The following is a 25394-nucleotide window of genomic DNA, read 5'->3' on the forward strand; positions in this document are numbered from 1 at the left end:
CCCAAATTTGGCGAGAAATTACCGATTGGCGCTGAAATGGCAATGAAGATTGTCATCAGAGGTAAGCACTTCTGGAAGTGTCGAAAAAAGCATCTCTTACGGCTTCAAAAATGCATTTTTTAGGAACTTCTAGAAAACGTCAAGTTAGAAATTGCCAAATGTCTCTGAACTAGCGATGAAGATTGTCATCACTTCGCTTAAGGGAGTTTGTGTCGCTATCTGTGATTTTAATGTGTATACGTATGCAATTCATGTGTAAAGCTACTCAGAATTACAAGATCTACAAAGGTGTTTATCAACTAACAACGATAGTTTAAGGGAGAAATTAGGTCAGCTTTTTTATTTGGCTGATAATTAATTTTAGTTTTTAATATAAAAAACTGTTTTTATTCATGTTTTAGTAGTTACCAACTTTTTCTATATTTTTTTGTTTAACGTATAAAACACATTAGAAAAAAAATCTAAATTCAAATAAATGTATATTTATTTTTCGGGTTTTGGAATGAAGGGGAGGAAAGAAATGTTCTTCTAGCAGTAGTGAGAAAGGTGCTTGGGGTTAAACAAGGGGCGTCGTTTCAGGGTATGCGATGCATGAAGCACAAGTCTATAAATTTAAAATTGAAAATAGTTTTGAATTGAATAAAAAGAATTATTATTTTTTAACTCGTTCGTGTAGTGAAACGTTATTAATTACTTTAAATGTACTGTTTCGGATTGCGTCGTCGATTTTATTTCGTATCAATAATTCAGAACAGAAAGAAGTTGCTCATTGTTGTGTCTTCTCTAATTTTTCTTCCGCATGCTGTACATATATCAGCATTATTAAGGAAATGATGTATTTTAAGAAGGGAAACGGAAACATTTATTCCGTTTTCCCCACCGCAATGTGAGATAATCAATCAAATTTTTTTTTTTTTTTTTTTTTTTTTTTTATCTGCATGCTGTCTCAGCATAGCATTCAAGAAGAACGAAATGGATGTTCGTTCTTTACCGCTGAATTTAGGGCCATTTATTATTAAGTTTTAGGCATTGCTGTTAGACAAAGGCGAGTTTTCTGTTCGAAGTTTACAATTAAGTTATTAAGTTTTGCTTAAAGTTGGCTTATTTAAAGATGTTTACCGGTATTTCTGGGCGTCTTTCAAAATTCTGCATTACGATATGTACCTCTAATAAGAAATCTGAAGTATATATAAAAGTGGAACAGGACTTAATTCAACCAATATTTCTATTTTGATCAAGCTTTGGAAAAAAAATACTTAAAAATGATAAAATTTAGTGGGCATTACAGTAAATATAAAGCTAGCTAGTTTAGAGTTTATGATGTCAAAAAAATTATAATTTGTCAATTATGAATGTAACAAGTTCAGTGTGGTATTAGTATCTATTTTAAAACGTAAAAAATTCATTCAGATAAAAGACTTCAGTTTCAGCTAATATCCGATTCTGGTGCTTCTCAATTGTTCGAATAAAATCGTAGTTTTATCCAGAGTACAATCAAGTTACAAATCACACACATTCCATTGTACACCTGAATTTCAGTATTAACAGAAAATAATAATCTCATAATTTAGCTGTTAGTAAAACTGCCGAGATTGGTACTAGAAACAGAAAGAGCCATTGAATTTCCACGCAAAGAGCAGAATGAGTGAGAAATTTTCAGCAGCAAAAAAAGAAGTTTCTCCTTGTCAAAAGCCGAACACCAAAAGAAATTTTTATGAGCTACATTCATTTGATCAAAATGTGTTTAAATGGATTAGAAACCAAAATAAAAATTCACATATATCTTAGTGCGAAGGAAAATATTTTTCTTCCCATTGCGATGTAAGTGCATTCTTGTTTTTCTCTAAATGAAAATATTTATTTTTGTTTCATCGTCACCTTTGATTGTAGAGTGGTTAGCGCAGGCTGACTACTAATCTGAATGACAGAGTTAGGTTATGTGTTCTTACGTCTTCTCGCGAGCATGTTATCAGACCGTCCCTAGTGGTGTACCCTGTACAATGTGTAGAGACATTAGGATTTTTTGGAAGCCGGAAATATTGAAAAATGAGCAATGCCCTCGGCCGGAACTCGAATCTTGAACCTCTTGAATACGCGCCGTATGGATTTATCTATTTTTTATTTATCTTTTTTTTTTTTTTTTTTTTTTGTTTTTTTTTTGTTTTCTTTTTTTTTTGTTTTTGTTGTTGTTTCTGGTTTTTACAGGCATTTTGGAGAGTTTCAGCATTTCTAATTTTAGAATTAAATTCTGGCTGTATTAATAGAATACTTTTAGAGCTTTTCGTATTTCAGCGATAAGGAATATATCTCAATAAAATAGCACATTAAAATATCTATAAAACTTTTTGAATATACTATATAAAAGCCAATAAAATATTGAATCGATAGACAAATTTTAGAAATATATATATATAATATGTCATAATTTAATGTGTAGAAGAAAACACTGGAACTTTCACCAGCTTTCGATAAGTCAATGGCTGATGGTTAAGGCATACAAATGCAAATTACTAAACTGGATTTCGACAAATCACCAATCTTCATATTCAAGTACAGCACATTTCTTAGTAGATAAGACATATCCAGACCATAAGCAATTGCAATATTTTTTGTATGCAACAATACACCATCTTATAGTAACAGCAAAAAAGGACATAGGGCTGATCTTTGGAATATGGTAACTGGTAGTTTGGCGACATTTTGGAGGCGATAAAGGTTACTACCTAGGACTTTGGTAATAATGTCTGAAATACTCAGTTCCGATTACGCATTATTTTGTGTGAGGGAAATGAGAGATCATGAGATATGTCATGTGACATTAATGTACGAATTACAGTTCTTTAATCGGAAAAGGGGGGGGGAATTTGGAAAACTGTAGTACTATATTATTTTGTATTAAGCTTCATTGTGTGTTGTGTGAAATAGTGGAAGTGTGCGTGCCACGTAATGAAGATTCTGAAGATTAGGTAAGTTAGTATTTTTAATCATTTGAGGATATTATTTTCATGCATTGTTCTAAATGTAAGGAGTAAATAAATTAATATGGTATTATTGGAAAATTGTTATTAGCAATGATTTAGTTTAAAGTAATTAGGATTGTAATCTAATTTTTATTAATTTAATGTATGTGCTTATTTATATTTTAAGTAGTGTTTTTTAATTTAATTATATTTTAATTTAATTATCGTGATTTTGTGAGTTATATGTTTGTAGTATTTTGGAATACGTTTGAGTAGAATACGTTGAGTATTTTCATGCATTTTCGTGAAATTTTTCTAATTTATGAGAAAAAAGCAGTGTACATGGATATAGTGAAAAGTGTGCACAATGCCATTTTTCTGCAATTCTGGGATTTTTTTTAAGTAAAAATAAGTCGACGTGTACATGGTTTAGTGATATTTTAATTAAATGATAGTTATTTTGTGAATTTTATATTTGTAGGAATTTAGTATACGTTTCAGTTGAAGTAAACGTGTATGGAAATTATTTAAATATTTGACACTAAGTATTTGTAACCATTTGTAATGTTTGCGGTATGAATTCGTTGGTGACGTTTATAATATAATAGATAATTTAGAGGTAAAAGTTTTTGGATATTTTATTTATTTTATACGTGGAAATGTTCATCTTTGGAAAGGGTATATACTTTTTCGTGATCAAGTAATTTCATATATGTGCTTTTTACCGAGTTTAAAGATTCACAGAATTTTTTTTGCATTTTCGTGCAAATTTTTGTAATTTATGAGAAAATAGCAGTGTAGATGGATAAAGTTAAGAGTGTGTGCAATGCCATTTTTGTGCAATTCTGGGATTTTTTTTAAGTAAAAATAAGTCGACGTGTAAATGGTTTATGTGTATGTGCTATTCTGAAAAACGCGCAAGGAGTTTGCGATTGTGCACTTTTCCCAATTTTGCAGTTAATATTTGTCATGATTAAGCAGTTTTGTTACATAAAATTTCTAGTATAAGTGTAATTCGGCTAGTAGATTGTTGGAAAAAGTGTTCAGTAAATAAAAAGAAACGAAACATGTCTTTACTTCGTGAAGACAAAATGGCGGAAAAAAAAATATAGAGTTGCTGTAGCAGAGTTGGTCGCCAAATTTTCGCCAAAAAATCACCAAGTTACTATAATCCAAAGATCAACCGGACATAGAAGCATAGAGATGTTTGCAAGGCGGAAGTTAGGGAAAGGAATGACGCAATATCTTGCGAACGGTATTTATACCGAGTAGACGTGGAAAGTAGTCTGTGATATGATTGGTTAATTTTGGGGTTTAGTTTAACTTTTCAAGCAATGTTATATAACATAGAGAGATCTCGAATTTGGGAGAACAGATGAATTTAAGGGGATAGCTCCACATCTAGAATAGTTAATTTTGAGGTCGCCGATTCTTATTAACATAGTCATAGTATTCTATTATATCTTACATATATATATAATGTTGTATGCTCTTAAATTCACTTAGTTCGAAAACAAGTTTTTCTAATACTTGCGCAATAGCTGCAAAGTAAGGTAATAACAATTTAATTGCTAAAAAAATTATCTAAAAAGAGTGAATCCATATGTAGGAAGTTTAATTCCGAAAATTGTGTTTTAAAATAACTTGAATGTAAATTGTTAAAAATGTTTTACGGGGTTTGAAGTGAATCATGAATAACAAAATTTCAAACTTTGAAAAAGAAACTAAATTCCAATTAAGATTACCAATGTTTAATTTTTATACAAATAGTTTTAAATTAACATGCATAAAAGCGAAGATGTCGGGGGACATTTACTCAAGTATTTTATTAATTTTATTACATAAATTGCTTTTAACTCAAAATTTGTATTAGCGAAAATGCTTAATTCAGAATGAGTTCTTTGGTACTCAACTTTGCTTCTAAATCCCATCACTTCAAGGAACTATTTGGGCTAACTTAATTTGCCAGTTTTGCATAACATTTATTACTTGAGTAAAAGATGAAACACCTTCGTATTTACTAATTATTGTTCATTGAACGAGAGTTGGTTTTTTTCCCCTTGAAAAGTCAACTAATTTCCGATCAATAGCAATAATTACTTGCTTTTAATTTAATTTCTTTTTCAAAGTTTGAAATTTTGTTATTCATGATTCAATTCAAGTCCCCGTAAAACATTTTTAACAATTTACATATAAGTTACTTTAAAACACAATTTTCGGAATTAAACTTCCTACATATGGGTTCATTCTTTTTAGATACTTCTACTAAATTTATGTTAGGAGATAATATAATCAATATTTCTTTAGTAAATAAATTATTACATATATATATATATATATATATATATATATATATGCCTTCAAAGAAACAAACACTGCAAAAGCCCTTTGCGGCACAGTATGTCCGGTGTGGACACACCTAAAATTTTCCTTCTGTACGCACAGAAAAATTTGAATGAGAAAGAATTTATAGGCTACTATAGGTACTTTGAACCTTCTTTATTTGTAGCAGATGGCAGCTCAACACAAACCAGTCCATATATTTTATCCATGTTTAGTTTTTTAATGCCCTCATTTTTCAAAGAAATCTTCCATAGTTGTTTAGGGTATAAAAGGAATTCTTCAAAAGAAATTTCTATGCTAATTTTTTGGATGTATGCTAGTATCCTTCTTCTATATTAGTTTTAAATTTTTACTTGAGATCTTGCCTAAAATCAAACGGCGAACCCTAGGTGTGCCCAGATCGGGCTCACCGATAATCTAGGACAACTGAGATTCTGTATTCTTTGTTTCTCCGCATCTCATCGGTCAGTTCATTGACAACAAAAAAAGGTAGCCTGCCGGAAAGGGTTAATTAGTTTGCTAATTGCACTATGGGGATTTATCCATTTATTTTTGACTAATAATTAATTTTGAGATAAAGTACTCTTCTGTCGCTCTTTTTTTCACCATTCTTTTCATTTCAGAATGTAAATGAGAAAGCGGGAGTTTATTCAGATTGAGAGATAAAGAAGTGCTATTTAGATGAAGGCTTCGCAAGTTGATTTTAGAGCGTGTTCTGCTTACTTGAGGCCACATTATTACCGTCACTTAACAGCGATTTGATTCTGCAGCTTTGAGTGTTTCTAGCCATTAAGCTAAACTTGCCGATTTTCTACAAACCAGAGCCTTCCTGCGCGTTACTTTATCCTGTGAGCCGTTAGGCTAATGTAACTACATCTAATTATAGTCAATATTATTTATATAAGTTTAGCCAGAAGTGTTGGTTTGTGTAAACCCAAGATGGATCATTCGCATTTCTTTGTGTTCAAATAAAAGGGTCATATACACCCTTCTGCTGACTTTTGTTTATATCATAAGACTTGTTGATAATTCTGCTACAGTCCTTTTAGAGCTCGTCAGTGTATGCTAAGCATACAAAATTATATAGCCCAAATAGATAAAATTATATAAAACTGATAAATTTAAGTAAACGTAGAAATTGTCGGCGCAGTCTAGCTTGGATATTTTACATTGCTTGATCTGAATTATTTTATTAATTGTAATTAAAAATTATATGAATGCCATATAAAGAACAGCACGATTTCTTAGTTTATTTCAGTCAAAAAGCACTACCGCAGTCAGAAAAAGCGAATACACAAAGAAGTATTTTCCCCCTCCAAATAGAATGTGTATATAAAAAATATGAAATCAGTCACGTGTAGTTTAGAACTGTAATATGTTCTATAATATGAGCAAAAAGCTTGATTCTAATAATAATTGCGAATTTGAATGCAGAGAAATTTCTTTTTTCTAATTACACTGTATCCGAAATTTTATTAAACATAGCTAACAATAATCCTACGAATTATTTGAATTAAATGTTCTGTATTTTCTCTCTTCATATTAAAAATAAACTTGCATGTAAATTTATAAAGTAAATAGCATTAATATTCGTAACATAAGTGAACTAACGGACTCGTTGATTTTACAAATATCAACATTAACTGTACCAAAGTTCAACTTTTATCTAGCACAAGGATGAATTAATAATTGTTTAATATAACTTCTTTACTGATTACACTTGAAACTATTTTGTTGTGCGATAGGAATCAATCAAGAAAAACTGAGTTATGATACTAAAATATAAACTGTTCTCAGACTTTATCTGGAAAAATTTGCATTTCAGTATTTCAGACCTGATGAAGCTAAAATTTGTATTGTGTTTATTTCAATATTTTTACGCTGTGCAATATTTAACAATATATTTATATGCAAATAGTATATTCAGATTTCGAATACATATAATTTTAACTTTCATTCATAAATACATTTTTTTTAAAGTGGGGTTCAGAAGCATGCCCTTTATGGAAATTTAGGATACGCCTTTGGATGAAACATGTTGAGATTCCCTAATCTAAAATAAAGCACATGAAATGAACAACTGCCTACCCAATAGATGACCTCAAATATAATATAACAAAATATTACATTATTCCATCCTTATTACACTATTCGCATTCTTGTGCACTGCAACTAATTTTCGTGGATTTCATCGCATATATGAAAGTTTCATTATTTTTACGTTCTCTCTGCCATTTATTTAAATATCCCTTAGCTTATTTCTTCGTTTTTAATGGCAGTGCTATTATTTACATTCTTCGAATGAAATTTCTGAAATTCTCTGGCGTCGAATTGTCGAATGCTTAAAACTCGACCTCAGAGAACTGGGAGCAGATGACACTCACGTGTTCATCTCTCTGAGCAGGTGGAGGGCTAAGAACGGTATCTTGGGAAGGTGAAAGTATCTGAAGAATGAAACCAAAGTAATCTCCATAGTTTGAAAATGTTCGCACGGATGAATTTCTCTTAGTAAAGCACTTTGTATAAACCTTCAAGAATTTGAAGTCTTGTTTGGCTGAAATATCTTGGAGCAAGATATTAAAAACTTAACATCGTTCCATCTAATGTTGTTACGATTTTCGGGGTAAATTTCCAAAGTCTACCTCTTGTGCTTTCTTTCACTGCAATTTTCTGTTATTTTAACTTGTTATATAATCTCTTAAAATATTATTATTCTTTACAACGCTATCGTTAAAAAGGATTTTTAACAAATAAATTAATAATAAAAATGATGCAATATTCCAGAAAATTTTGTATCTAGGCGCAAAATATTTGCCGTTGAGAAGAAGTTGCTGTTAATTCTTATATTAAAGCTGTTATTCATAAAAATTATGAGATGAGAAGAATCTGTATGTATACATGCATGTACGTATGTTCCTCGGATTTGAGAAATGGCGGTTTTAATTGAATTTATGTTCCTTGAAGATGATATTAAAAGTTTTCTAAAGATAAATTATATATATATATATATTCATGGATTTCAGTCTTGAAACTATTATAATATCATTTTACAAATATTACTCTTTATAATATTATCACTAATACAAATATGTGTTGTAAATACAGTAGACTCCCGATTATCCGCGCCTGCCGCACAAAGTTTTCTTTTTTTCTTTTTTACAAGCATAAAGCAAAGAAAATAAAAATGTTCACAAAACTGAGCGAAACGTTAAATTTACTAACACCGTGCTTATTTATAGCAAAAATATCCCAAGGCTTTTCGGAACCTTTCCCTCTGATGAGTAAGTGATTTTTTACTCACTCTTGTAGTGCCCGTTCCACCGCCCTCTCTCGTCTTAATCTTACTGACATGTCCACTTCCTCCCACTCGCCATTGTTAGTTTAAGCCTGATAGTGTTTGCGAACCGGTTGGAGTTAATTTCTTATCTTTTATTGTGTTCAGTGCTTGTGCGTTTTGGTTTTGTGTTTTTTGTTATCGATTTAAAATGTCAGGAAAACGAAAGAAGGTTGTGTTGACGATCGTGCAAAAACGAGAATTAATTTCCAAAGTAGCAAACGGCGCTACAAGGCAGCAGATGGAATTGGATTACGGAATCGCGGAAACAACAGTGCGTGGCATTCTAAAGCAAAAAGACAAACTGGTGAACTTTGTATCAGTGTTGGACAGTTCTTCCGCAATGAAAACGCGAAAAACTATGAAACTTTGATGAGCTAGACACGGCATTGACAGAGTGGTTAGTTCAAGTTCGAAAAGAGGGTAATCCTGTAAATGGTCCTATCATTGCGGCGAAGGCAAAAACCTTTTTAGAGTTGTTAGGCCTGAAAGGAAATTTTGATGCGTCTTCTGGCTGGTTGACTCGTTTTAAGCAGCGACATGGAATTCGAGAAATTGGACTTCATGGGGAGGAACTTAGTGGTGACCAACAAGCAGCCGGCGATTTCCACCATGAACTTGAAGAATTTGTTTTAAAAGAAGAGTTATCTTTTGAACAAATTTACAATGCCGACGAATCGTGACTTTTGTGGAGATGTCTTCCCACTCGCACTTTAGCATTTGAAAGTGAAAGTAAAGCGGCGGGTCATAAAAGCAGCAAGGAAAGGATCACTATCATGTCTTGCAGTAACGCTACCGGTGGACATAAACTTAGACTTGTTGTCATTGGAAAGTAAAAAAAAAAAAAACGACATCTTTCAAAGGCACAAGGATAGAAAATTTTCCCGTTGATTACTTTAACCAAAAAAAAAAAAAAAAAAGAGAGGGGATTGATGAACCGAAACATTTTTTAAGAATGGTCCAAAAAATCATTGTTCTTCAAGTGCGTAAACACCTTAAATCGAAAACCCTGTCTGAAAAAGCTGTGCTATTGATCGACAATGCACCTTCTCATCCAGCAACAAGCGTGCTAAAGTCTTCTGATGGACAAATTTTTGCAAAGTTTCTCCCCCCAAACGTTACTGCGCTAATCCAACCCATGGGCAAAGGAGTCATTGCAGCAATGAAGAGAACATACCAAACCAAGCTAATGACCAAAATTAAAGAAGGTTATCATCTGAAAGCGTTTTGGAAACACTACACAATCTTGGACAGCAGCTACGATATTGCATCTGCATGAGACTCAGTGAAACCGTCAACCCTCATAAAATCAATGAGAAAACTCATGCGTAAAGTTGAAGCCAACAACAACCTAACCCCTTTGAGTTGCGAAGAAGAGAATGAAGATGTAGACACAACTCTTGCCGATATGGTGAAAACAGTTTCGGGTGGTGAGAACGTCGAAGCTGAAAACATTAACGAGTGGTTGGAGTATGGCGTCAACGAACCTGGCTTCGAATGCTTGATAGATGACGAAATTGTAAAGAAAGCAAGGGGAGAGACCGAGAATGAAGGACAGCGAAGTGAAGGCGAATGAATAAGAGCCCACTGTGAAGATGCGGAAAACTCACGAAGCGGCTTTGCAACAAGTCGATGGCCTGCAGAGCTATTCGGAAGAACAAGACAACGCGGAGTTGGCCGAGAAACTTATGCTACGAAAAATACAATCTCGGATCAAGAGAAAATGCTTCCAAAGCAAGAAGCAGACACAAATGACTGGGTACAAAGCACTTTTCTGTTTTCATTAACAAAAGGCACTTTATGTTAGTTTTGAGTGATATACTAAAATATTAAGCGTTAGTTAAACATTTCCTGCTGTTTATTTTATGTTTTATTGTACATAAAGCGATTTTGCAAAGATGGAATGACTGTTTCATCTTTTGCTATACCCGTTTTTAGCTTTCTTTCGGATTATCCCCGATTTTTGTTATCCACGGCGGCAGCGCCACCAAATTCCGCGGATAATCGGGAGTGTACTGTACCGTGAGACTAATACAGCACAGACATAGTATCTACATGCTAACGGAGAAAATTTTAAAACATAATAGATATATAAATACAATAATGCAGTAAGTTGCTATATTTACATGGAAAACCTTGATGACGTAGGAAAATATGTACAAGTTTATGTCAGGCAGCTAGGACATTGCTATTGGAGCTCTAGTTTGCGTAATCATTACAACCTGCTAGCTGGACCCGCGGAATTAAAATAATTGCACTTTTTAAAATAATTATATATTTTATAATAACTGTTTTAGGCCTCAAATTAGTAACAGGAAACAATAGTTGAAATTATTGTTAGTTGCGTACGGGCTCGTAATGGATTGAATGGACACATAACCAATGATAGATTGTTTATTTTCCCGAAAGAAACAATATGCAATTCTGTGTGCAATTCAGTTACAGAATACTAACTAACTTCAATTCTGTAACACCGTCCCCCCTCTTCCCCGCGGCCACCGAAAATTTCTTGTACCTCTGATCTTCCGAAATTTCTAGAATGCATATGCAGTTATAGTTATATATAGGGCCGTATACAGTTGCAGGGCAGTTTTGGTCAGTAGGACCGCCACCGGGATGAATTAGGCGTTGGGTTTGGGCGCCAGGTGTGGGGCCCTTGTGTGGCTTCAGGGGTTGTTTTAGATAAAGGTGGACGTGGTGCTACACCAATTAACCTATGGTGGAGGGGTGGTGCCCACGTCCTCCGTCGCATGTCGCATGCATATAAGGATCAAACCAAAATGTCGCCAAAAATATTAGCCCCCAAATCCATCGCCAGCTTGGCATTATCTCACAAGTTTCGTGAGATAGCCATTTTCATCAATGTTTAATGGATTTGTCCCTGTAACATTATTTTCACGTCGGAGCTTCGGAATATTCAGGCATTTCGTGTTATATTGTACAAGAGATATAGCAATTTACATATAATTTCCTAAAAGTATTTACATATATACAAATTTCCGAGCATTATTAAGAAGAGCTGTTATTGCATTTAAATCACTCAACGCGTTACAAGTAACAGACTCTCATTGAAGATGAAATAAGGATCACATTTTTAGGAATTTCGACACTCTGAGAATTAGCTGTTTGATTGGCGGCATATGGACGAAGTTACCGAAGGCCTACGAGATGATTGTTAGCAGCATGGGATAGCTAAGCGTACTTTAAAATTCTAAAAATTTTGAATGATTTTTGTTAATGACTATTATAATATCAGTATGGTAACAGCTTATCTGATAAACATTCATATAAACCATTAGAGAAATATAAAGCTTCAATTCGCATTTGTAAGTCCAGAACTATCTGTATTCAAGTTACGCTTCAAAAATGCTAGCTAGAAATAGAGTTTAAAATTTATGGATAGTATATATTATAAGTTACGCAGAATTTCCTAGAAGTCCATCGTGAAACCTGATATTTAACCTGAAAATGTAATAAATTTAAGCAGTTTCTCCTTATTGCTTCATCAAATTTGTAGAAAAGCAGGAAATGGGGTCTGAGATTGCGTCGTAATATTCAGCCATCACGAAATGACGGAATAGAATATTCAAAGCGAAAATCACTTTCCTAAGGCTGAAATTCTATAAAATCCCTGTCAGGACTGTCACCGCATTTCTTATTTCAGACTCCACCATATTAATATTCTGATTTTAATGAATCTCAACCAAAGGGAGAGGTAGAAACTTTATCCCGTCTGAATTTTTAACTTTTCTCACATTCTGTGACTGCTGTCTCTGTTTGAAGAAAGGTTCAGTGGGGAATAGATTTGTCATAAGTAAGTCTTTCGAAATTTTGAAAGAGGAAATTGAAAATCAATTCCTTTACTACGTTTTTTTTCCCTTTCCGGAATAATGGTCATGAAAAAGTATTTTGAAGTATTTTTTCTCCTCGATATTTCTGAAATGCAAATCGTCGTTTAATGGAAAATTTCGGTACCTGAGCCGAGACAACTTCAAGATTTTTTGCTTAAAAAAGAAGAATTCAAATGTAGTAAACCCGTAGCAACTACCAAATCAATTTCTCTGTTGTCTGGTGTACTTAAAACGTTCGTCAAAATTTTTCACTTAACCCATCATGCTCTCTATATTCCCTAATACATGAAAGTTTTATTTCAGCACTATTGATTATATTTCAATAAAATCCTCCAGTGAGAGACTACATAAGACAGATGAAAAGTGGTAGTTCGTCCCAAGTTTAATTCCCGCAAATGGGCTAGCTGCCAATGATTTTTTAATGTTCACTTTGTTTACTTGTGTTAAATCAAGTATATCATAACGTGTTACAAGAATTTGAGTTAATTTTTCTCGGAAAGTTAAACCAACAACAGTATCGGGATTACAGAATTTTTTTACCTTTAATTTCATCGATCAGGATTTTATTGCTAACAGTTATTCAAAATAGTAATAAAAACTTGTATTTTATTTCAGATTTATTATTAGTGTGTCTCTGGTCGGCTATGTATACAATCATTGTGTATAAATTTTCAATAGCGTTATCATCATTTGTAGATGTTTGTTATTTATACAAAGACAGTAAAAATCTCGATGCATTCTATGTGTAACCAAGGACAATGGGTTTAAAAACCTAAGACTATTGCATAGGTCAATGTGAAGATTTTATAAAATACTCGGCACAAATATTTGCGCGTTTCTTCATCTTTCGTAAACAGTCATCCTACAAACTCTTCTACATTTTATCAGGAAGCGGCATTCATATCATTTTAGTCTGTTTCTCAATTGAAGAAACAAACGCGACATCACTCACTTCAAAGGTGATTGATTCACAATATACAGCGCAGATGTTTATTAGATGAAAGAGGAATAATTTGGTTCGATGTTCAGAAGCATTTTCAAGTTAACGAAATTACACGTCTGCTCTTGTGAGGTGAACGAATGTTTTTGCGGACTTGTATAGTTCTAATAAAGTCATTTTACGTGTATCGTTTTACTGTGACTCTTCAGGATGCTCAGCGCAACGAGTTGAACCTTTCTTCTACCACCAAAGAAGACGGCTACATTTTTGTTCTATATGGCTACATGCCTGTTGCTTTTAAGCATAACTTCGTGATAGTAACAAGGTTCCATTCTGCTATAGATAAAGCATGGGATACGCGACTTGGAGGATCTTCTAGACTGTGGTCAGTCTCTAAATCTCCCGATATCACTTAAATGTGGTAGTACGATGAATACGCATATTTACCACCAGAGGAACAATTTCTTTTGATCATTTATTTGCATTAAAACTTTGAGAAAAATGTATTAAAAATTACACTGTATTCCATATTTGACGAAGATGATCCCGAGACACTTTCCACTGTCACAGTTTGGAAAGGACTAACATCCAAAACTCATTGTGCTTGCTATAGAACCTGCTGAGGCATATTTTAACAAAGGTTGCCGCAACATGCATAAATTCTTCACAAAGTGATACAATTTGTTGCGTTATATTGAAAAAACTTCGTAGTGACCGTCTAAATTTGAAGACAAGTATTATGCGCTATCTAGAAAGCCACAGGCGAATACAAATAATTAAAGATATCATTTGGGAGAATGTTCAGATTTTCGTCATTTTCAGTTGATCCTTTCAGTGAATATATGAATTACAAATATTCGTTTTAATTTTATTTGTCTGCAATGTTCAATGGATTTTTGTATCTCAACTGATTTTATTCGTAGAATGTAAGCTAAGTTTGTCTTTTTTCCAGTGGGACCTTGTGTGCGATCGTAGCTGGCTCCCGACTTTTGCCCTGGTGCTTTTTGGAATCGGAGAGTTTCTGAGTCTACCTCTGTACTTTTATGTCACTTACAGGTAAGATCAATACTTTTATTAAAAACATGTCCCCAAGGATATCATTACTCTCGTGCTTTTCAAAAATAAATGTGTCAAAATACATTTCTCATAAATTTATTTTTCTAACATTCACAGTCGATATATACTTCAACAATCTGCACAAAAAATAGCGAAAAGCTGTATGCATAATTCATCAGAAGAAAGGCCTGTGTGTATTTTGCTAATTTTTACAGATACCAAGAAATGTATACAACTCCTTCTTAAAAAATAAGTGTTTAAAATGAGAGCTAAATCGCTGAACGCTGGTAGTTCGGTCCGAGGTTCGAATCCCGCGAAAGGGCTAGCTGCATAAAAGTTTTCGGGGTGTTCTCCATCCATAACGTATGTACGAGCCCACTACCCTTAGAACGTCCTCCAAGAAGGCATCCCTCCTTTTAGGCAGATATGCTTCGAGTACTTTGCCATAATCAAATAAACCAAACGGTGTGTAGTAGCTGCATATCCAACAAGGGCATCGGTGTCTTCGTTTCCGGCGTTCTCTGCTTGTGCTTTTCCCGATTTAAGCAAAATTTTAATTTGACTTTTTTAAAGGAGATTAAATATTACCCATGATGTTGGATGAAGCTCGCTGTTGCATGTATCGCCGACAGTGATCTGATTGGATTGTATGCCTAGTGCAATTATTATTAATTACAACATCTATTGGCGTTTTCGCTTGGAAAACTGTATTTTCTGAGCACTGGTTTCATTTCAAGATTCTAGTTTTTCCACGTTTTAAATCTGCCTGTGTATGCTTCAATTTGTTTGTCAATGTAGCACAGTGCCACCACAATTGCATTATATTCCATTGTGCTGCCATTTCATGTACCAACTGCAGTAACATTTTGTACCTGTTCATATGTGTTAATTACAGTGTCAGTAATGCACGTGTTCTTCTATGTGTCTGGAAACTCTTTCAGCTGGCTAAATTTAGTTTCATAAATCTTAATTCCAAGCAAATTTTTCACGAGATGTGGCATAAAATGCTAACATAAAACTTTGAACTTAAGGTATTTAATGAAACTATTCATTTTGGATAACAGAAAAGTAACCTAAAATAATAACATTTCTTTGCCTCACAGAAAGTAATGACTTTCCAATCATTTAACAAACTAAATATGCTGTGCTATTCTACACTTCAGACTGATCGTTTGATACCAGTAACAATCAGTAAATCACTAATATTCAAGTGAACACATTGAAAAGACTGCTTCTTTTTAATATTAATTTTAATTTAATATGCCCAGATTCTGTGCATGAAAGCACCGACTGCCAGTCCTGGTAACCAGTCTCAGTAAATCTCATAGTTACTTGTAACCAACAATCAGCATGTGAATGTTCAATGATGCACAATGCAAAGATGTTTGGAATAGAGAGATACAGTAAAATAAGAAGAGATTTAGATTAAATTTAAAATAAGGGACACAGATTCCCCAAAACGGTTATGTCATCGGAGACACATATGCTGATAGTCATTAATGATCAGTCCATTAGCCACCGGGGTCACCAGAGTTAGCAGTGCTTAAATTTATAAAGATTTTTAAACTAAAGTTATAAAAGAAAAATTCTGCTAAATGTCAAGTCTGTTAGTAACCACTGAATCCTGAAAGGCCATTGCACAATTACATGGCCATTGCACATTTACAATGCTGACATGAAAACTGATGGTCCGTTACAAATAACGTTGTAAGTAGAACACATGTTTTCATCTTACCGATAAAATATATCTAAATTAATTTTCTTTTAAAGCAAATTCTTTATTGCATTCCGAAATTCTTATTCTGTACATTTCAAAAGTTCAATCGATCATGCTCAAAATCAAGAAAGAAACGTGTATCATTCAGTATAATGGTGGCCGACTTGAATGATATTTATAAAATGAATTTATTATATCCAATCTTTTAAATATTATATTTTTGTTTCTGATTTCTATTAAAAATTTTAATCCTTAATTAGTCAATAGATAGACTTTTATGCAATGCAACGGATATTTATCAGTAACCGATAGAAGTATTTTCCCAATAGTACACATGCTTTTCCTCTATTTATACCGTCGATGTAGGAGCGAATTATTACGTAACTTCGAGGTGAAGTATTATTCAATTTAACTGGCGAATGAGTTATCCGGAAGCCAAAACGTCTTATTGGTCTTCCAATTAGTATAGATAAATTGTGAATTAAAACCGATTTAATGGTAATTTAGAGGTATGTTTTTCCAAAATATTTAAGGGTAAATTATATTAAAATACTATATATTATAATAATAAATATATAATATATAAATTCATAATATAATATATAAATTCAAAATGTATCAGGAAAATGTGTTAGAATAAGTTACATTCTCAGCATAAAATATAAAGCTTATATATATATATGTATGTGTGTATAAGTATTTAGAATAATTTGAGTTATATTAAAAATTATTTGTATTAATGTAAGAGGTCTTTACCCCGAAAATATTGAGAAAATTCTTCGTTGATATATATGTATATATATATATATATATATAATGTTGAATGATCTAAAATTCACTTAGTTCGGACCGTTTTCTTTATAAATCTTTTATAAAAATCTGATAGACAAGAAACAATTTGTCGGAAGTGTAGCCTTCTGAATGAAAATCTAATTTTCGTATGAAATAAGCCAACCATTGCGTAAGATAAAGGTATTAGTTAAAATTGTTCTGCTGAAATTATAAGGAAATCATATCTTAATTGAATATATTTTTTCCACATTTTCCCCATTGAAAATAATTCAGTTTTTTTTTTTCAAAAACGTGATCTAATGTTTTATTTATTTGTTTAATGTTTTATTTATTTATTGCTACCCTATATTTTTTTATTGTTGAAAGAATTCCAGTTCCTTTCAAAAGACAAAATAATCTAAAGTTGCTTTTTCGACCCAATGCTTTTCTGAAAATTTGATATCATGTTTTACTTACATATTTATTTATCAGATCTTATTTCCCGTGGGATATAGTAGTTTTAATCTTTATCAAGAAAAGAAATTTTTTCTTTCGTTTATAAATGTCGATAGAATTGGGCTCAGAAACTTTTCGAAACCAGTATCATATATTATTTCTCGTAATTCAGATATATCCATTTTGTTTTTATTATTGCGTGCGTACGGGTTGGAAATGGATTGAATGCATATAGAACCGGTGGTAGCTTAACAGAATTTATTTTCCTCAAATTACACTTTACTGTTATGGAACTTTACACAAAAGTACTCCTACAACTTTTGTCGGTATAATAGAGTAGATTCACTAGTTATACTCCAAACTGGTAATAACGTTAAACACAATGCAATGTAATGCGCATCGAAAGAGCAAATCTCGCACGTAGATCTCTCAGTACTGAGTCAACTCTGGAACGGTAACTCAGAATTTTCCAGTGCTTTATATTTCTGGAAATTTCTAGAAGGCATGTGAGGTTGAAGTTATATATAAGGGCTGAATACGGTTACTGTTACATTTAGGAATCAGTTACAGTTATACAAGGAACAAATCAAACTTTTGCCAAATTATCGCCAAGTTTGGCGAATTTTGGCAATTTATCGCCAACACCCAACCATCGTTATCTTGACGATAACTCACCAGTTTAGCGAGATAATCATTTACCTGAATGTTAAATAGATTTGATTCTGACACCTTATTTTTCCGGTAGAGCTTAACATTTTCAAAGGCCTTATTCCATTACACATTACACAATAGATGCTATAATTTTACGTGTAATTCCACTAAAATTATTTACATAAATAGAAAGTTCGTTAACATTATATATGCTTTCAAATAACTTTTGAAATTTCTTCAAAACTGTAATGTTGTTGAATTTACTTAAGATTTCGAAATCTTGTGATTCTAGTTTTGGAGGTCAGAATCAAAACTATATTGCGAAATATTAGGAAAAGTAGTTTATTTTTTAAAAATTTACTCATTCATTTATTTTGATACGGTGCTTCAAAAGTATTCGTAATCAGTTAATTAAAACTATAAACGTTTTTCATTCGTTTAATCATCAACAGTGACTTTCATTGAAACGTTAGAATTTTATTTTGTTGCAAATTGTTTTAGTAAGGAATGTTTTATGCGTTGTAACGTTAATATTGTATCAAAAATTCACTTCGTTGCAGCAAAATTAACATCAGATTTTAAATTTTTGGAAGTTGTCTCGTTTTCTTGTAGCAACAGCAGAAGTAAAGTAAAAGCATATACAGATCATATTGAGAAATGTTATTTTTGAAATTAACAGCAAATTATGGCGATTTTTCTGAAAATTTTAGATCATGTTTCGTTATTTACCGGAAAGCTGATAAACCAGTTTATTCAGAGAGATTATTTCTCTTTGAAATTACAGCAGAGGGATGCATCCTTAAAACATTTCAAGAATGTTTAGTTTGGCATAGATTTTAAATAACACTGTATCGATTTAGAGGGCGATCATGTGCACTAAACTAAAGTTTATTTATAATAATAATAATTATTATTATTATTTTGCTGACTAAACATTCGATATTCATCAGCAACCAATAAAATGTTTTTCACTTTTAATAATTCGCTCACTAAGGATTTCACTTTTACCAAGTTTCATTAAAGAAACGAGTTTGATTGATAAAATAATAACACCAGAAGAACCCAAAATAATCGGAATGGCAGCAATGCAAGCGAACATTTGTTAATAATGGATCTTGCGTTAGACAATATTAGATTAGGACTTCCCGCATCTATTCGCCAAATGTGAAGAATTCGCAGGTAATAGAAGATGCACAGAGCAACAAAAAAGAGGAAGCTGGTTCAAACAAGGTCACTTAACGTTAGACTAGTGAAGAGCTAACACATTTATGAAATTCACTGAGAATACTAAGAGTATGAATATTTACTAAAAGTAATAAATATTCACACTGTACAGACCGAAATAGAAGAAACAAGTAAACATTCGAACTTGATTTTGAAAGACTTCATGTGCTAACAATATCAATGGCTTCAAAGCACAAATTGATTAACCAGCCAACCTGTAGATATACCTCAAAAATACTTTTACCTCACTTCTAAATAACGAGTAAATGCATTTTAAAATGTGTCCAAACAATTAAGAATGGTTATTACGAGAAAGGTCGCCCAGGCGGTACAGTGGTTAGGGAAGCCTACTACGGTACCGAAGGGCCTGGGTTCGAATCTCGGAGAAGACATGGATGTTTGTAAATGTACAGTGTCGGTGCGGCAGGGCGGCACTCTAAATATGCGGCGAGCCGAAAGTCCTCTCTTGTGGATTGGTGCGAGTGGAGAGTGGTGGGAGACCACCGGATCCCCCCCCCGGGATGCTCTCCCTAAAAGTTGGGGGTCGAAAATAGAAGTCCAAACTCTCATCGTCGTAGGCTCTGGCAACTATTGTTCTATGTAATATGGGCACGAGAACAGCAACATTAGAAGAAAGAAATTCAGGTAGAAAATAGCAGGGCCATTTTGTTATTTATATCTAGAAACTACGCATTGTCGTGCCGTTTTTGTGACATTTAAGCTTTACAGGGCCAAAGTTTAGGATGGCTGCAAAGCTAAATACAATCGAATTTTAAATAAATTTAATACGACTACCTTTCTCCCATTTTGCAGAATTACTGTAAGAGATATCCTAAAGCATTCAACAATGCGAAAGAACTGTTTTGAAGCATTACATAATTTAAATCCTATAATCCGGCATAACTGAAATCTGGTATCCCTAAAGTCCTGAAAGTGTCAGATTATCAGACGTGTACCGTATTAACTATGCTGTTCTATATAAGCCAAAATAAAATTTATACGTTCATAAAAAATACGTTCGTAGAAGATACTGTTAATACATTCATAGGAATACGTTCATACGTCAGGGGGATATTTAATAATACTCGTACATGATACAGGGATATTTTCCTGAAACTTCTTGACATTGTTGGTAAATAATATAAATATATGTTGCTAGAAGGATTTATGTTTATCTGTATTTCGGAGGAATATTTTTCAATTTATACCAAATGTATCGTTTGGGTCAGTATTACTCAATGCAAAAAATCATTTAGTTTTACTCATTCATGTTCACTTTAGTTTGGAATAATTCAAAAGAAATGAAAAACAATAGTTTCTTTAATTTATCCGTTTTCGAAACCTTCATTGACGTATCTGTTTCGTCACATGACAAGAGAGCGCATGCAAACTAAAAACATTTATACGATTGACATTGGGCCAAATTATTTGCTCATATTTCAACGTTTCTTTTTTTTCTGCTGTATTTCGCTTTTTGATATACTATAAAAGAGTTGGGCCTATGAATGTAAGAGAAAAAATGGCGAATCGCATAAATTTGAGTCACGCTGATACAACTAAACTAATAGAAGCTTCTGACAGCGAAGAAGAAGTATCCGAGTATGAAAATCATACAAGTGATGAAATTGAAAGTTCTGACAACAATTTTGATACCGATATTCAACAAGTGAACTATAATAAGTGTATTTAGCCCAAGGATAGTGAAATAAAGTGGAAGTTGGATCCGCTGCCACATTCTTCTCAATCAACAACAGCTACTATTATAAGAACTACTCCAAGGGTCATAGGATATGTGACTTCAAGGATAACAGACGTAAAAATTGTATTTAATTCTACAATTGTAAACGAAATCAGGAAAATGACTAATATTGAAGGAGAAAAGATTTATGGGAAAAATTGGAAAATATAGAAAGTAACTTTTTTCAAGCATATATTGGATTAATATTGTTAGCTGGTGTTTATAAATCATATGGAGAATCAACAAAGAGCTAATGGGATAAAGAAACTATCAGAAATATATTTCGTGCGACAATGTCCCTCGAAACATTTTGCACCATATCGAGAGTTATTCGTTTTGATAATAAATCCACTCGTCCAGAAAGAAGAAATTTGGATAAATTAGCTGCAGTGCGAGATACCTGGGAAGAGTGGATAGAAAGTCTACCATAATTATATAATCGAATTAAAATATTAATATAGATGAACAATTGCTAGGATTTTATGGCCGATGTCCTTTCAAACACTAGTATATACCAAGTAAGCCATTGAATTATGGGATCAAAACATGACCTTATTTGACAGTAAAACTTCGTATATACTGAAAACACAAATTTTCACTGGAAAAGAACAAGGTCAAAGCCAGATAAAATCGTTGAATGTGATTAGTGTGTGATCTTACTTACGGGTATTCGGGACACAATATTACATGTGATAATTTTTTCACATTTAACAACTTAGTATAATTTCCTCTAGAACGGAAAATGACTATGCTTGGCACCATTAGAAAAAATAAATCAGAACGTTTTCAAAAAATGCCAAAAAAAGAAGTTCATAGCTCATTATTTTATTTTATAGAAGACACAACAGTTGTAAACCACATCCCATAAAAGAGCAAAATGTTCTTCTTATGAGCACTTTGCATCATGACAAAGAAGTTAACAACAGACCTCACAAAATCCATTAATGATCTTAGATAATAATTCAACTAAAAAGGCTGTGGATACTCTTAATCAACTTTTAATTGCATACACTTGCAAAAGAAAAACATACTTTTGCGTACAATGCATTGGTTCTGTGGACGTCAATACATAGTGAATGGAACGAAAGCAAATTGACTTACCTAAGAATATTTTCGGAAGAACTGAGAAAATTACTCATTTCCACACATTGAAGCAAGGCCACGCCTACCAAGAAGTGAGGTCTCAATAAAAGTAGTGAATCGAATGCAGAGAAAAAGGGAAAACGTACCATCGGGACGTGCTGAGAACACTTAATTGTGTGTCAAACGTGCATACTCTGTGTATGAAACAATGACAACAAAACTAATATTATGCTACAATTGTAAGAATCACATTTGCAAATCTCATGTAAGATATTACTGCTTAAATTATAAATAAAGGTAAATTTCAATTTCGAATATTTTTCTGTTCTATTTATAGATGCTTTATATTATTATTGTAAGTTTCAATTTCAAATATTTTTATGCTATTTTTATAGATGCTTTATATTATTACATCTATTTTTAAGCTTACATTAATATTGTTTAAACCATTTCTTAAATGGTACCTGTCATTTACTGCAAGAAAGGTTAGTTTTCTGAATCGGGTCATATTGACCCGAACGCTACAACGTGGAAGTAAATACGAACAAAACAGCAGATTTAAGCTGCAATGTGCCCCCAATGCCGTAAAAATTCTTGTGCTACACGAATGGTTATCTGAAATAGGCATCGAATTCAATTTGCTCATGTGTCTGTCGTGAATGCCAGTAGATCATGTGATCAATCAATCGGAGTTCTGAATCACACAGCAGCATTGCCGAGATCTTCAACCATTTATGTTTGGGCGTTGGACATCGATTGCACTAAAGCGAGCTATGGAAGTTCGTCGTACAATTCGATTCGATACGATTTCCTCCCATTCTTCGTGGGAAATATCCATTTGACTTTCTAAAGTATGTCGGAGAAATCTATGCTTAAATTTCTTATCAGTTGCATCCATCAGAAAGAGGGGGTTAGAGATAGAAATCGATGGTTCTTTGTATTTGCGTCATCTGCTGATTATTATCAAGGGAACATCAAAATTGTTGAGCCTTTGTTTGAGATAACACGACTTAAAATATTTTCAGATTTAATCACTAAATGTGAGGTTCATTTGAATTTCCAATACGCGTAAATTGTATAATCCATCAAATTGTTGCCGCCCCTCGTAATTATTCTCCAAATTAAATACAAGATCCAAAAGACCCTTAACTTGTAAACATTCTATATGTCAGTGAGTGCAAAAATATTGATGCTGCAAACAGTAGAGAAATGCAACAAATTAATTAGTGGTTAACAGATTTGAAAATTGTAATTTTTAAGCTGCATATGTATGCGCTAAATGGCTGAGTGAACTCTGAACATTAGTAGTTCGTCCTAGGTCTGAATCCTCTCAAACGAGATGGTTGGATAGACGTTGTTGTTGTTATCCATGTGTAATGTGAATATAAGTTAGTGTCTAATAGAATGTTCTGCGTGGACTTAAGGCAACATTTTTGCAGGTAAATACTCCCACATTAAATGAAAAGTAAATTTGTTCTTTGAACGGTTTGCACGTTAGATGTTATGTTTATGCTATTAAGCTCTCACTATAAAAGCCAATATTTTGATCAAAGTAGAAGAAAACCGCGCTAGTATGCAACGTAAAACTAGGGAATGAACAGAAAGAAACTTAGTCCGGAGTAGATTTTGAATAAAATTTCTAAAATGATCAAACAAATTTTCATCTTTTTCAAGAGTTCAAAAATATCCTCATGATATAAAACCAAAGCGGAAGAATATTTTTTAACCTTCCATCATGTGCATATGCGCAAAATTGACGACAAATTCAGGTTTTAATGCACATTTTTCGCATATCGAAGCTGACATGTCTGAAGGTCATTTCTATTCCCCCTTTCTACCCTTCCCCACATCATGGAATGTGCCAACAGGAAGTCATTTGACTTTTTTTTAACTTTGCTTTTGTGCTACGTGGCAGCTTTTTCATAATATTTAAGACACGCGCGTGGTCGTGCTTTAAAATTCAGAAAATAGTTTTTTTTCTGAAATATTTGTTGTGTTATTAATTGCCGTGTATTATTTTAATTTTAAAACATTTGACTCTGTAAATTTTATATCGGTTTTCATTGCAAAAAATTATGTGCAACCAGCTGATTTTGCTCGGATTCTTCAAGAAATATCTGATGAAGAAAAGGAAGACAAGGAAACCATTGGATGGGAGAACAATAGCGATTTCCATTCCTTATTTCCTTTTATTTCTAATTTTTAGAAATAAATAAAAACATTATAGTTTAAAGTGCGTTTCTGTACACAGTAAGAAGTTAATTTTCCTTGCAGAAGTAAGTAATGCTAAACTTACTTTTTTCCTACCAAGGTGTTTTCCTTTTTTATTGCCTATACTTGTATTTGATGAATATTAAAAATAGCTTCGATTTTAATATAATTATTAAATGATAAATTAAAATTTTCTATAATGAAATACATCATTGCATTTCCATCTCACTAACATTAGAACTTAAAAAATAATTTATTTATATTTGAATGTGATATCATTTGTATTTTGCAATAATAAGATTAACATTTTATTTCTTAACAAATTTATTATCAATATTCACTCATTTCTGCCGTTTTTCGTGTCAAAAACGGTAAAATAACGGATGTCGAAAAAAATACAACGCGCGCGTTCTCATGTAAAATTGCCAAGCGCCCGTGCTGAAAGGGTAATAAATTCTTGATGTCAGTACAGCAGCGTTTATTGCATTACCGAAAGTTGACTTGCACAGATCGCCAATAACACATTAAAATATAAATATTCAGCTTTTGCTTTTTGCATTTTAAATTCCTTTTCTGAGCTTTGTTTCAGTATTTTACATTGTTTTGAAAACATTGTACTACATATTTTATGAGTCCAGTATATCAGAATATTGTAAGGTAAACTCAGCTAGATTGATTTTTAAATCTACATGCATATCAAATTTTAGGCATATTTTTCTTGATACAATGCTTTTTTAGATTCCTAGGTATGGCATGATACCAAAGAAATGTGTGATATATAATACTTACTTCTTATACGGTAGTTATTCCTTTCTGGTGGTAGCCTTTTTACCTTAAAATAAGAATGTAAATCCCCGACTGCGAAATTTCATGGTGCTTCCTTCCATCGCTCAAACAATTTTGCTTTTGTTTTCGCAATAAAATTTATATTTTATTTATCGTTTCATTATAGTAAAAAATATCGAAATGTTTTGCATGAAATGATTTACTGAATTCTATTTTTTTTTTAAATCTATTACATAAGCATGGAAATATTTCTTAAATCTTTCATAGAAATTC

The 25394-nt window shown here is 32.7% G+C and overlaps 1 protein-coding gene across 1 annotated transcript in view; it reads left to right on the forward strand.

Moving 5' to 3' along the window:
* LOC118204361 (beta-alanine transporter-like) overlaps positions 1–25394 on the forward strand; it is a 226722-nt gene that overhangs the window by 83853 nt on the left and 117475 nt on the right. Inside the window, exon 2 of the mRNA XM_085826048.1 lies at positions 14381–14484. Coding sequence (XP_085682174.1) covers positions 14381–14484 — 104 coding nt within the window. The remainder of the gene's footprint in view (positions 1–14380; positions 14485–25394) is intronic.

This window comes from Stegodyphus dumicola, chromosome 10, assembly GCF_044657685.1.
Source record: "Stegodyphus dumicola isolate Sdum_Otavi_A_Nest chromosome 10, ASM4465768v1".
NCBI lineage: Eukaryota > Metazoa > Arthropoda > Arachnida > Araneae > Eresidae > Stegodyphus > Stegodyphus dumicola.